General features: G+C 37.0%; 1 protein-coding gene across 1 annotated transcript in view; it reads left to right on the top strand.

The window, feature by feature from the left end:
• The first annotated feature begins 6,958 nt into the window (after positions 1 to 6,958).
• The window catches only part of si:dkey-121b10.7, a 30,570-nt gene continuing 21,964 nt past the window's right edge, over positions 6,959 to 15,564 (top strand). Inside the window, exon 1 of the mRNA XM_001337952.7 lies at positions 6,959 to 7,662. Coding sequence (XP_001337988.1) covers positions 7,196 to 7,662 — 467 coding nt within the window. The 5' untranslated portion in view covers positions 6,959 to 7,195. The remainder of the gene's footprint in view (positions 7,663 to 15,564) is intronic.

The following is a 15,564-nucleotide window of genomic DNA, read 5'->3' as shown; positions in this document are numbered from 1 at the left end:
GCTTTGTTTAATTAAAACGTTTAAAAATAATAAAAAACACATATAATAATTAAACTTAATCATTATATTTTTATTATATAATATTTTTCCCGCGCCTCCCCTGACATGCTCTGGCGCCCCCCTGGGGAGGCGCGCCTCACACTTTGAAAACCCCTGGTTTACGCCATAAAATAAATCGGATTCTCATTTAACATGTTTTTTTTTTGTTGTTTTTTTTTGCTGTTGTTGTTGTTGTTTGTTTTTTTTTACAATAAAACCAAAATCAGGTGTAGTAGTGTAACAGGATTATGTTTGTTTGATTTTTTTTTTTTTTTGTGTGTGAACCAACAGTGATGTGTGTGTGTGTAAACTATTATTTAAAACAGTCATCATTTAAATGAATTTACAGTCATTATTTAAAACAGTCTAAATATGGTCAACCATTTGGTTGAGCAAGCATTCAAAGCATTAAAGCAAGTCATTTCCCTCGGCTGCCATCTTTGAAACGCCTCTTAGGCAGTATGTTTGGGCATTCTGTCTGAATGTGGAAACATCAAATCCTCTAAAACTGTTAGCTTACGATTGCATCGTTTATTTGGTATCACCAATAAAATTAAGCAACAGCTGTCTCATAAGTTTCATTTCTAAATGTTTAAATCAAACAAAATCGCCATTATTTTCAGGGTGTACAAGCTAATACAGGTTTGAAATGGGTCTATGTATAGATTAATAAAGGGACTAAGCTGAAAAGAAAATGAAAGAGTGAAATATAATTCTCTGTTTCTGTGTTTATTTTTGCTTTGTCACTTTGGATTTGAGTAGCTTTAAGAAGTGTTTGTGTTCAAACAATCTAACTTGATTTGCTTGTTAAGGTTCAATCATGCCAAAGACACAATGTTTCAATTCAATGCGAGTTTATTTTTATAATGCTTTTCAAAAGATCTGTTGTTCCAAAGCAGCTTTACAAATGAAGCGTGCTATTATATAACAATCAATCAGAAAAAGTTAGGGTGTGAGTTCAGCTGTCAAGCTTATACAAAAGTTAATCTGCACCGTACAATGCAATGCACATTTCTGAACAATAAAAACTTTTACAACCAACCACAATCCTCGCAGCTCGAGCATCTGAAGGATGACGTAATCGCTGATGATAAACACAATGTCATCATGCAATGCTGTGAATTCTGACATTGCAATAATTAATTTCATTTGCAATATGCACTCACCGGCCACTTTATTAGTCTCATTCAGGCCCGGATTGGCTAATCGGGAGCACCGGGAGAATTCCCGGTGGGCCGGTCCGTTTTTTGGCCACGAGGGCTGGTGTCCCTAGCTGCTTGCACTCTCAGCAGTTGCACTTTTTTTCATTTATTTATTTATTTGACCTAGCCACACCATTTTTATTCATTATTTTGCCGCAGCCTCGCTCTTTTTATTTATTTTCTCGCAGCCCTGTGATCAAAATGCCGCCCGCTGGTTAATAATGTTGTAACTATCATTCCACCTCAAACGGCGGCACGTTAGTGAATATTAATTAATATTAAAGAATATTACACCTGCTCAATGAAAATCAGATGATTCACTACATTAATAAATTTGACATAACTTGATCAGAAATCTAAAAAGGGGAGAAAAGGAGTAGACATCAATAGCAGCAGATAATAGTGCAATACTTATATTTTAATCCCGAACACATCACTTTATAATTGCCATCTTGGTCTAGTGGTTAGCACGTTGCATTACATTGCCTCCAATCCGAGTTTGAACCTCACCAGGATACTTTTTTTATTTTTATTTTTTCATTTTTAGTGTTAAGACATATAATACTGTTTGGGTTACTTATGTAGGGGTGCTTTTGTGTGTGTGTGTGTGTGTGTGTGTGTGTGTGTGTGTGTGTGTGTGTGTGTGTGTGTGTGTGTGTGTGTGTGTGTGTGTGTGTGTGTGTGTGACGACCATTACAAAGAACTGGATATCTATAAAGAATTAATGTTTTCATATTTATGAAAAACATTTGAAGTTCTAAAGGAGCTGTGTCCTTGAAAAAGACGTGTTAGTGTCATTTGAAACTAAATTTGTAAATGACGTTATTTTAATATAGTCAGTCGTCGACTGAGGTGGGCCGGTCTAATGCTGCGTTCACACCAGACGCAGAACACGCGTCAAGCGCGAGTGATTTACATGTTAAGTCAATGCAAACGCAAACTGCGCGAATGGCGCGGGGCGAATTGAGCGTTTTGCGTGTTTGACGCGCTTAACGAGCGTTTCGCGCGAATCTCTCGATTTCGAAAATCTGAACTTCAGCGGACATTCGCGCCGCAATAACCAATCAGAAGCTTGCTCTTGTGGGGGTGTGATTGTGACGTAGAACACGTTGTTGGTGCTCCGAGGGAAATCCTCCAGCCTTCACCGACAACAGTTCATCAAACTCGGCTTGGCTCAGTCAGAAGCACCGCTGAAAGCCTCCGTCATCCAGGTTAAGTTTCTAGAGGAGTTTATGAGCTCACAGAGCTGGATGCACCTCTGAAAGAATATAGTGGACTCAGACACGACCCTAAACGTATCAACGCTGTTTTTCAGTCTTCATAAAGCACATAAACACTGTTATTTTCTTCTCAAAATCCATGTTAGCCATTTAGCTATGAAGCTAGAGTCTTCCGGCAGACAGAAGCCCTGCCCATCACGCGAATCCGTGTCTCTTCTGATGTGAATTTGACACGCGAATGAAGCGGGGTTTGACGCGCGTATGAAGCAAGTAAACTCAAATGTTCACGCGGCTATTTACGCGCGAATAGCGCGATTTATCCGCGCGTTCCGCGTCTGGTGTGAACACAGCATAAGGCTTGAAACTCCAGAGCTAAAAAGGAGTAACACTCCGGCCCTGGTCTCATTATATATGTGTATTGCTGTACATGTGTGTATTGAGCATTGTGTAAGCTTTTTGGACCCGCATAGGCGCATAACTAAAATGCTTTGTGCTGGACTTTAGACCAGCTTTAAGTTGGTCAATGATGCTATCTATTGCAGTTCTTTAAAATAGCATTGTGCCAACAATGTGCCTTAGCACACCCTTGAGTCCACAAAGTGTTGCAAATGGATTTGCTATTTAAACAACGTGGCACAAAATCTGAAAATTAGGGTTGCACTGGTCTGAAAATATCAACAAATTGCACCAAACACGTCTCGAGTCTTATACGCTTATTTCACGCGGCCGCCGTTTTAAAGAACCAAAGCGAGACTGTGGTGGGAAGAAACCCGGAAGTATAGGACCAGCACTGTAAACATTGCAGTAACATGCTGTGCACTTCAAACCTCCAGCTATTGCAGAGATTTCAAAATGCAGATATGATGTAAAAATCACTTTAATATCATTCAGTAAGTTTAATTTAAACAATTAAAAGTAATTTAGCATCAAACAACATCACAATCTCTTTAAGAGTAATACTCTTAAGTGTCCTCCTGGGCTTTAGTTCATGGCACTAGTGAAACACCATGGGGAAGCTTTCCTGCTTCAGTCTATGTAACCTGGTGAGTGATAAAACACTGCAGTCCTCTGTAGCACACCCTGTTATCCCGGTACTGAAGTTTTAAAACCGTCCATTTCCCACTTACATTGGAGCGCTGCTGAGCGCAAATGACTCAACTGATCTTCACGGCTGCTTCGCGCTCCAGTCTCCATGTATCAGTGTTTGCACTCAGTTTTCCTCTCTTCACCCCGTGCAAACACAGATACACGGAGACTGGAGCACGGAGCAGCCATGAAGATCAGTCGAGTCATCAAGCAGATCGCTCGTCTGTGTTTGTGCTCGGTAAACAGAGGAGGGTGAACTGATGACCTTCTCGGCCAATCACAAGCGTTTCTGTCGAGCACGTGAACACAATGGCAAATCAGCGCTGTTTTAAAAAACCATCAACAGTGCCTCAAATGTTAGCGGGAAATGGACGTTTTTTGTTAATAAGTATCGTGTCAAGTCTAATATAGTTAAAGAATCAGTTTAATAACTCGAGTTTGATGAGTGACATCTAATGGCCCATTTCCAATAAGTGGTACGGTACGGTTCGGTTTGGTACGCTTTTATGGCCGTTTCCACTGTCAAAAGGCGTACCGAACCAAACCGTACCGTACCACTTTTTCTGCACCCTTTCGAAAGGGTCCCAAACACAAGAAAGGGTACCAAAAGGCGGAGCTAGACGCTCAGCTGAACGCTATTAGTTTACAGAGATACGTCATTCGCTTACGCAATAAGCCAGAATGTAATATATGTTTGAAATACAAAGCGTAAGATTACTTGCGCTCGCCGCGCGTCTATATCTGAAATAACTAACTTCTTGAGCTGATGATAATAACCTGCGCTTGATTATTGACAAGCTTTGGAAACTCGATTCTATAAAAAGCTGACAAACCCGAGAATGACACATTCATAAAGAAAAGGACAAACGCGAGAGTGGAGCGCGGAAAAAAAATGGAAAGCCAAGGAGCACGTTATTTCTTCAGCAAACGTGAACAAACTGCCTTGTTTTAATTTGTATCATCACCTTTTGGACTAATATGAACTGGGAATGATGGAATGACTCTCTAACAGAGGCTACATGTACTGCTGAAGATTACAGACACAGATGAGAGGTTTTTCCCTGACTGTAGGATATACTTTGTGTTGTTTTGAACCTAATTAAGGACGAAATGTCTGCTGTGTGTCCTTTTTTTGTAGTTGGTAACATATCAGAGACTGTAAGGGTCTGTATGTGTTCATATATGTTCATTTATTTATTTATTTAAAATAATTACAGATGTTACAGTAGGCTATTTTGCACTGTCATTGATCTGCCGTTATAATCAACTCATGTTTATAGAAAAGTTAGTAATAAACATTTATACAGAAGTATTTATGTGTGTAAAGCGTCTGTTTTGTGAGAAGTGCTTTTCTGATGATATGCAGCTTTATTGTAGACATTTTCTCGAGCGAGCATGACGTCGACTAAAACTTTGTCATACACCACGCCCACCAAAAGGCTACCCTTGCTAGTGGAAACGCAAGCCTGATAAAGGTGACCCGTACCGACCCGAACCGTACCTTACTGTACCAAATGAGCCATAAAACGTGTGTTTGGGTAAGAAAACCTTAACTAACTAGTGCCATTTTCCTTAACTTAGCTGAAAATGAGCTCTGATATCCCTTTTTATTTTCACCATTCATTCAGAACGGACCTTCGGGTCACTGGGAAGGCGGTGAAATTATAAATTTGTGTCACTTTATTTTCACTGATAAGATATACAGCCAGGTACACAAAGTTCCTATGTAACTCCCAATGATACTTCCGGGTTTCTTTTTCACCGCAGCCTCGATTTCGCTTTTAAAAATGGCTATCGTGTGAAATCAGTCTATTTCCCCGGGTGTATAATGGAGCCCTCATTTTTTGGGGCCTCATTTTTTGTTTACTATTTTCATCTTAATAAAATCTAATAAACAATCTAGAAACATTTTAGTGTCCTCAGACACATTTTCGCTGTTGTCTGTGCTATTTGCAGTGCATTTGTCTATTTGCATGTGTTGTGAGTATTTTCATGCATAATAATCTATAAATACAATCAAGAAAAAGATACTATTAAAATAAAATGTTTACCATTTCCCGAGTCTAAGGCCCCGTTTACACTAGTGCGTTTTAGTTTGAAAACTTATAAGTTTTGCTACGATTACGCCATCTGTCCACACTACGCCGGAGTTTTCGAGTGCCGAAAATGGAGCGTTTTGGAAACGCTTGAGAGTCCGTTTTCATTCAGAAACGCTGCTGCACCGTCTCAGTGTGGATGGGGGAAAACGGAGACATCTGAAAACGTAGGCGTGGCTGCTGAGATTCGCTACCTGGTTGGGGATTTTGTGCCATTGTGTATCCTTCCCTTATTCATCAAGCCCCTATCACATGACTATAACACATGGCTTTAACGCTACCGGAAGACGGCAGACCAGCCTTGACTGTAAACAACAACACGGACACAGAAATGGGAGCGTTGTTTGCACTATTGTCTGTTTTAGGCACCATTGTGCAGTTATTCACTTGTTACGTTTAGTAACAACTCGACTTCGTCGTCTGTCTACAAAAATACCTCTCTTGCTTTCTTTGCCATCGCGTTCATTGTTCAACCGGCGTTTGTTGACAAACAATAACTAAATACCGAGCGAGACACATGCTTCCTGTTTATACGAGAACGCGCATGCCCAGAGTGCGCGAATGGTCACGTGATATACGTTTTTGGTGGAGTAGTGTGGACGGAGATATGTTCAGAAACGCTACTGTGGACGCGGATCGTTTTTGATCTCAAACGCTGTTTTAAAACTAAAACGCACTCGTGTAAACGGGGCCTAACAGTATTCAAGTAACTGATGGATAAAATTAATTCAATAAAATTAATCATAATTAATGTCACAAATGCTACAATTTCTTACACCTGAATGCTTTTAAACTCAACATTTCATATCCTGCGATGTGACTATTGTGAATGATCACAATTCGATATCGATGCTGAAATGATTTACTGTACTGTTAATGCTAATACAGTAATCATCGTAGTTATCTTTATAGCAGTCATTCCTGGTGTGAACAGCCCTTTAAATCTACAGTGAGCAAATGAAGAAGCCCACTGTCTGCACTGAGTGTGTGGGCTTCGGGACAGGTGTTGCTCACTGACTGACCTCTTCATCTGTGTGTGTTAAAGTGCACTGCCTCGCACAGCAAACCACGTTGGAAAGTGTCTGCCATAAAAATACCAAAGATATCATTTCACTATCTCATATGCTGTATAAGCGCTGTGAACCTTGACCTGCTCCTTTCCCGGCCTCAAAATATAAGTCGATTTAACAGTAGTTAATGGATTTGTAACTGCTTAGGTAGGAAAGTCATAAAGTAATTCGAGCAAAAAGGGGAGGGATCGGGAAAAGCAGGGCGTGGATTTAGCCTACACACCAAAAGCGGGTGGGAGATGAATGGGTAACCCTGAAATCCCGAAGAAGCTGGACGACTGAGAGAACACCAGCTTAAGAGGTGCACGAGAGAAAAAAAGTGCATGACAACTTATAATGCGCAAATATGGCGTGCGTTTAATTTAGTGACTCTGAACTCTCATCCTTAAAACGGAATGTCTTTCTAAATGTATAACAAACCTGTTATTTAACATCCAAAACGGCATGGTTCCTCCGTTTAGCGTGTTATTTCTCGGACACTCATGGGATGTTGGACAACGAGTCTCGACTTCGGACACCTGAAAGCGCACTCCAAGGTGTCCGTGTTTTTTACCATGATCCTTGTGTTCACTTATTTATTCTACTGCCTCACTGGATGCTGCGAGTCCATACCGAGTCCGCTTTACGTCCATCAGAGCTTCCGAAGCAAACTTTTCCCTAAGGAAGGGAAGAAGCTCCAGGCGGACGCGCGCGTGAACGGCTCGTTTCCCGATCAGGACGCGGAAGAGGAGACGCGATTGAGAGGCTCGGGTTATGACATTTACAACAATCTTTCTGTGTCGAACAACTTTGGCACCAAAGAGTTTCCTCAGGCGATTATTATCGGCGTGAAAAAGGGAGGCACGCGCGCGCTTCTGGAGTTCCTGCGCGTGCATCCTGATGTGAGAGCCGTGGGAGCAGAGCCGCACTTCTTCGACAGGTTCTACGACAAGGGTCTGCAGTGGTACAGGTGGGTCGTCTTTTAACAATTTTTTAAGTTATGTGTTATTCTAGCTATATTAAATTCAGTTCACGTTTATTAGTATGACGCTTTTTGCAATTCTTATTGTTATTGTATTACAATCAATCAGGAAAGTTAAGGTTGTCACATGACTTTATAACTTTACCTGATAAAAGCTATTAGTTACTACTTAATTAGTAAGATATTAATCATAGTTATGCACTTATATAGTATGCAGGAGATGTCATTGTGTTCAGTAAAGTGTATAAAATGTATGTGTTGTATAGAAGAGTGTTCTTAAACGTCTCTCAACGTTATAGACATATATTCCTCTAGTAATGTCAGTCAAATGTTAGTTGTGAGGTGCATTTAGTGACATTTTAAGGGACATTCTACCAGAAACGTACACTGAAAAAAAATATTCAGAGATGATTCCTTAGATTTACTAATTTTTTTTTTTTTACATTAACTGGTTGTAAACTATTTATTTGTGTTGAATTTAAACAAACAAATTAAGTTTAAGATTATTAAACTTAATTAATTTGTTTTAATTCAACACAAATAAATTGTTTGCAACAGTTTTGCATGCAACACTTTTTTCAGTGTACATTTTCACTTATAAAAAACGTGACAGGGCCTGATTTAAGCTTGTCATCCTCAAAAATCATACAAAACAAGCATAAAATCATAGAATTCAATGACAGAACGCATCCTTGATCACTGTGAGCTACTCCATCAAATGGTGTCACTTCAGAGTCATAGCCTTAAAGGTGTATTGCACACATTTTATGTTCAATTTAATGGAAATGTGAAAGGACTGACCAAACATGGGGACAACTGCAAATGTATTTGTATTATATATTTGTAATATTTACTGGACTTTATTTATAATTTCATGTTTTTAATCAATTGATATGAATAATAACAACATAAACTTGCTATTTATGAAGTTTTTTTTTCTAAATAACAGTTTTTAGCCTAACAAAACTATTAAAATTGTAGGTTCAATTGGGCTGAGGACAGAGTTTGTACAGTCTGAAGTGTTTTTAATTAAAGAAAACAAATCTGAGAACCAAATAAATTACATTTATAGAACTACTCACAGAAATCAACCATCAATCCATTTTAGACATTTTTGGGATGGAATACTTTTTATTCACTGTATTTATAGTTTTTATTTCAGGAACAGATGATGTATGTTTCTAGTAGAATGTCCCTTAAACATGAATTTCTGCTTGATTAGATTGTTGGATGGTGATTATAATAACCACACTTTTTTGATGCAACAAAAGTATTCCCTATATGTTTGTCAAAGTGCTTAATATTTCACCATAAAGTGTTTATTTATAAACTGTTGGTTATTACAGTTTTATAAATAATGTTTAGAGCTTACATTTTCAATTTAAATGTTGAACCAAGAAATATAAAAAATATGCTTGTTTTTAAAATACAAATTTATTATCATCCATCATCATTATCATCCATCTTTAAAAAAATAATAATCATAATGTGTTAAAACTTGTTTTAAATGGAAAACTAGAATATAGGCAAATGACAAACTAGCCAGCTCATTTCCTCAATTAGAATTTGTTCATTTGAATAATTAAATTAAATTAAATTTGTCTGAAAGCCGCCTCCTATTGTTTATTTTTACCATTTTTGATGGCATACTGTCTAAAATTGGATCAATGAGCTTTTATAGCAGTCAAATTCTGATTGCCGGTGGTCTTTTGAACCACCCAAACCCCCCTTGCTACTGGCCTGGTTTTGTGTTTGTCTGTCGAATGTTGCTACTTGTTTCAGGATGTTTAGGAAACATTAACATGTCATATACAGTACATATAGCCTAACAATGGTGGTTGAGATTTCAGGGTTATTCTATCAAATATGAATTTCAAATATTGGTAATGTGTTGTCTTAGAAATTAATTTTTAAAAAAATTCTATCTTACGGTGATTCACGAAATGTTGCAGATATTTTACAGAAAATGTTTGAAACCTGCAACCTTTGACTTTCTAAATATTTGCACTTTGGTAGTCAATGTTTACAGGTTTTCAGCATTCTTCAAAACATCTTCTTAAGTGTCCTACAGAAAGAAACTCTTAAAGTTACAAAATAAACACAAAGACAAACTGTTTAAAAGGTTAACTTTCAAAAATAACGCTTTTGAAAAAGGGATAGTTCACCCAAAACATGACAATTCTGTCATCATTTACTCTCTCTCTCTCACTTGTTTCTAAACCTGTTTGAGTTTCATTCCTCTGTAGAATACAAAAGATATTTTGAATGATGCTGGTTGCTGGAACCCATTGACTTACATTCTATATTTTTTCAGACTATGGAAGTCAATGGGTGCCAGCAATCGGCATTCTTCAAAATATCTTCTTTAGTGTCCAACAGAAGAAAGAAACTCCTAAAGGTCTAAAACCACATGAAGGAGAATTAATAATGGCATAATTGAAACTTTTTGGTGAACTATCTGTTGAATAGAAGCATGAGCTAAACATATTTTTGTTAGCAATATTATCAGATTGACTAAACCTGACATCATGATAACATTTTAAGAATGACTGTACGGCTCTAATCACATGACTAGTTGCATAAACATTTAAAGGGATAGTTCATTCCAAAATTTTAAACAAAACTTTTGATCTTTTCTCAATCCTTTTTCTTTCACTAACACTTTAGTTTAAGTAACAATTCACACCATTTATTACTGGTTTATTAACTTCCTATTACTAAGATATTAACTGTTTATTAGCACTTATAATCATATTTTATTTTTAATCTCTAATCCCAAAAACCCAACTACTACCTTTTAATAAGCAGCTAATTAGGAGTTTATTGAGCTAAAAATCTTAGTTAATGGTTTGTCAAAAGCGTGAATTGTACATTGAAATAAAGTGTGACCTTTTCTAGAAAGCCCCAACAGCTCACATTATGTAACAGGAATGTTCACGAATGCAGTCTACCAGCCAGGGCTGTTGAAAGGTTAATTAGAGGTTTCTTGCACTGACACATCACTTCATTAGACCTCAATGTTTCATCAAGAGCATGGGAATCAATTTAGTTTTGCCTGTATATGAGTTTTTAAGACACACAGGTGTCCAGAGGGTAAACTTTTAGCCTAAAAAAAAGGCTTAAATTCACTGAAATATTGTGTTGTGTGTCTTAAACTATTTTAAACAGGTCTTATTTTTTTCTGTCAAAGTAAAGCTACCCAACTGGGCCAACATCCATCCGATCTTCTGCAATCTGTCTTTATGAAACAGCAAATGAAATTAAAAGTTATAGTCAATCAATATAGACCAAAAATATACTATATAATAAGTATTCTTTTAACAATGTTAAACTTGTCATTTTTGTCAAAAAAAGAAGAAAAAATATGTTAAAAAAGTGTGTACACGTTGAGTTTTCTTGTTTTGACATATTAAATTATGCTGCTAGTAAATAATTACATTAGATTTTTTTTTCCATTGGGCCAACCAGGCCATTAGAAATAATCATTAGTGTTTAGCCCTGTATAAGTCTATAATTTAATTTACAATGGTCTTAAAAGTGTCTTAAAAGTTTAAAATTTGACTTGACACCTGCAGAAGCCCTGTAAAAACTGTGAATGACTTCGCTTATTCCAGAATACAGCCATTTATTTAAAGAGGAACAGCAGAAGTGAGCTTCTTTGCAGATCCTTAAACAAACATTTTTTTAAAAATGTTATTTTTGTCACAGTGATGGCAATATAGAGCCATTTTTGGTCCTATACCACTCTTTTAAACAACAGTTATAAGAACTGGTTATTGCATATAGAACATATTAATGATCCAATGAACCTTTTTCTACACATTAAAGATCCCTATTGTGGAATTGAAGGTTTCCATTTATGTTAAACATTATTTAAGAACATCAAAGAATTGTTCTTTTTAGTTCATGACGTGCTGTATCTAATAAAGACCCCTTGAATTTCTTTTGCTTCTCAATACTTTTATGAACAGTGCATTAAAGGAAGTTTCAAAGCACCTCTGAAATGTAGAAATAAGTATTTTTGTTGTACCACACTGTAAAAAAATTAAGCCAGAACAACAAAAAAACCATAATCCTTATTTCCTTTTGCTTGTTCTTGTTTTTTGAAACATCAACTTCACTGACCTAAAATTCTTTGTGTATAATACAAAAACATTTAGTTGGGTTAACATAAGATTATTAGTTTTCTGGTGAGGTAATCTACCCTGTAAATAAACTTTTCAAGTTGTGCCTAATGAACATTTTTTTGTCGGCAGAAACTGGAATGCCTGAAGCCCCACAATACCTATTTTCTTTTACTTTTTCTTGTTTACGTTTGAAAACATCAGCTGCATGGACCTAAAATGTCTGAAGTTGAGTGAACAGAAACTATTTTGGAAATTGATACTAAATAATAATACATTATCAGCTCATACAAACATGGATCAATTAAAAAATAATAATAATTATAAAGCAGAGACAAATGTTAACAAAACATTTATTAGATACAGAATTAGAAAGAAGACAAAACAACAATAACGGTAAACAAGACAAGGATCAAAACATGGCAGGGAAAAATGCTTTGTAATGCTTCACAGGGGAAAAACAAGACTCAGCAAAGAGTCTGTGTGAATGAGGTGTCTTTATAGTCCTAGTAATCAGTCCATCATGAACTTCCAGCTGTGTGTGTAATCAGGAGGAAGCAGGAACTAGTTCCTCCAGTTGAATCATGGTTCTAGTAAAGTGAGGTTCTAGTAAATTAAAACTGTCAGTCCAGTTTTCAGAGTTGACGTTCGGTTTAGTTCAGTTCAGTGTGGTTTAATCTTCACTGCTGAAAGTCCAAACACTGAAGAGCAACACCATTGATGTGCAGCACCACAAAAGTCCCAAACCAAGCAAGCCAGTGGAGATTGTAAATGGCATCACTGGAACTTTTTTAAACACTCATAGTGAGTGCACAGCAGTTTACTTACAAGCACTCCTTAGCAACCAACTCCCTACAAACAACTCATCTCTCATATTTTCTTCTGTTGTGCTTCTTGTTTTTCACGTTTTAATATTGTTGTATTTTTTTCAAAAGTGTCTGTCTCTATAATCAGCCCTGTGATTCTGATTCTTGGAAACTGCAATCTTCTTTAATCCAGCTTAGCCACTTTAAATAAGAGTGGTAATTAAGTCAGCCACCACATGTTTTATCTCACAGCAGAGCAATTTTATTACAGACGTTGTAATTTACAACATGATACAGCAGCTCAAGACCTCCTGAAATGGATAAACAGCTATGGAAAACAAAAATTAAGAGACTGCTTGAAAATGCTCAGTTTCTCCGGATTTATAATGTAGACTTGAGTAATATGCTAATAATAATAATGTGTTTTTTGCTTGTTTAAAGGTGTAATTAGCATAGAAATAAAGTTGTCAATTACTACTCTTAAACAGAGAATGGAAATGAATGAAAAATAGGGTCGTGGTTGGCAATTCAAGGTTATTCCATCAAATATTCATTTCTTTATTTATCAAATACTGGTATTGGGTTTATTTTTTGTTTCTGAAACCATAAAGTGATTTAAAAATGTTGCTAAACACAAAAGAAGATTTTTGGAAAAAGTTTTGAACATTCATCCATTGACTTCCATGGTATTTGTATTATAGAAGACAATGGTTACATGTTTTCAGCATTCTTCAAAATATCTTCTTTTGTGTTCAACATGAAGAAAGAAGGTCATAAAGGTTTGCAACCACTTGAGGGTGAATAAACAGCGAGTGAATTAGATTTTCTTGGGTGAGCTATCTCTTTAAAAGAGATCAGAAGCAGTTTTGCATATTCCTGCATGATCTGAAATTGATTGCTCCTCCCTTTTAAAGCCACCCGGTTCATTAATATCAGCTGTCAATACTCTGCCCGCTTTAAAGCTGTGTCTCATCGGCAGGACGTTCAGGCCTCTGCCAATAAAAGCACTGCCGATTGACTCTCATCTCCATGTCCTCCAATTACAAATCAGACAAATGGGAATTACATGGCGAAGAAATCTTTAAGTCGAGTCAAGTTAAGCTTTATTGTCATTCCTATACATGTGTGGACATAAAGTGGAACAAGACTTAAATAAACAATCATATATAAATAAACGCAACACTGGACGTAAGAGCAATTTTTTAAAAATCTATACATAACTAACATGGTTGACTGGTAATCTATCTATACATATAAGACAAATAGTCCACTATACAAATACCCGAACACACACTATACAAGTACTGAGTTCAGACTGCACGATTTTTAAAGTAGTTGCGACTTTACAATAGGAAGAATCACAGACAACTTTTCCTCGGTCCAAAAACTATGGAACAATAGTGTCTGGTGCATAGAGATCAATTGGTTTGTCAATCCCACTCACCTGTGTGAGGCACGCTTCAGAACTGCACAATGTTTTATTCTGGAGATACAGTATGTAGGGAGTAGTAATGTCCCGATCAGGTTTTTTTGCCCTCGACTCCACGTCAGAGTCATTTGATTTTAAGTATCTAACGATACCGAAACCCGATCCGATACTTAATATATAAAAAGAAACAGATCCAGGATTTTATTTATTTATTTATTTATTTTATTATTTGTTTATTTATTTATTTGTTTTAGTTTTAACATTCAACAACTCTGTTAACAAACAGAGCAGTTCTGTGAGCTAGCTTGAACAGCCAAGAAATAAATAACAATATATTATCAATAATCAATTCTTCACTTTTGGACTTTAGTGCAACAGCAAATATAATACTAATCTAATAAAAAAACAAAGAGCACCTCAAGTTAAAATACCCAGCCGGCAATTCCAAGTTCGCATATCTCACAGTTTGCTATGGCAATGTTGTCGTCATCAACTTTATAACACCTCCAGACCACAGACATACTCGTGCTTTACGCTTCAAGCTGCTTCCATGTTCTACTTTGCCGACCTTTAACCAATAGCGTCTCTGCATCAATGGGATGTTTTTGCTCGCGTTTTCCGTCAACGCTTAACACCTTGCGACTAAATAAAGGGCATCAATGTGATCATGCACACAAATGCGCAAAACGCCAGGCGCAAAAGCGTCATTTAAAAAACAAACACCTCATGCTCATTATTTTTATTTGACTGGCTGGGTCTAAACCTTCTCCACCAATCAGGTTGGCACTTTTGTTCACGTGCATGGAGTTACAGTAAACAGCACTTGGAGGCGCTTAAGCGCAAAACTGTCAATGCGAGAGCACATTGAAGAAGATGCCCAGAGGCGATATGAACATGGAGCTGCTTATTGCTCTTGAGAACAATAATCATTTCTTCATCGCTAGAGCTGGAGCTGCTGCTTGAACCATCCATGCTTGTTCAAGTCACCAGTAACTTTAACAACGAGCGCGTGAACTTCCTCCTCCTCTTCTTCTGTGTTATAAGCGGGTGTCAGAAGCTTAAAGTTGTGCAGCGCCATCTAACGTCAAGGAGTGATTTTGCATACTCTTCTGCTTGACGCCAGTGAAAATCACTTGGGTTTGAACACTGAAAATCGTCTCGTAAAACACTGACGATAAACGCAAACGAAAAGCATCCCGGTGTGTACGAGCCTTAATTCTGTGCCACCGCATAACTTTAGATGTGTTAAAAAATAATGTAAGTACATATATATATATATATATATATATATATATATATATATATATATATATATATATATATATATATATATATATATATATATATTTGATTCCTGATTGGGAGGTAACATCCGATTCTAATCAAGTCTGAAACCATGTGATCGGACCCAATTTCTGATCTGGACATCCCTAGTAGTGAGTAGCTGCGTTTCCACTGTCGCGCCTAAAGCGAGCAAGCCAGGGCCAGTCGCATGTCCACAATTAATTCCACAGCCTGATCGGGCAAAAGC

The sequence above is a fragment of the Danio rerio genome, chromosome 1, assembly GCF_049306965.1.
Source record: "Danio rerio strain Tuebingen ecotype United States chromosome 1, GRCz12tu, whole genome shotgun sequence".
NCBI lineage: Eukaryota > Metazoa > Chordata > Actinopteri > Cypriniformes > Danionidae > Danio > Danio rerio.
The sequence above is the reverse complement of the archived record's forward strand: the minus strand, read 5'-3'. Positions and strand labels throughout refer to the sequence as shown.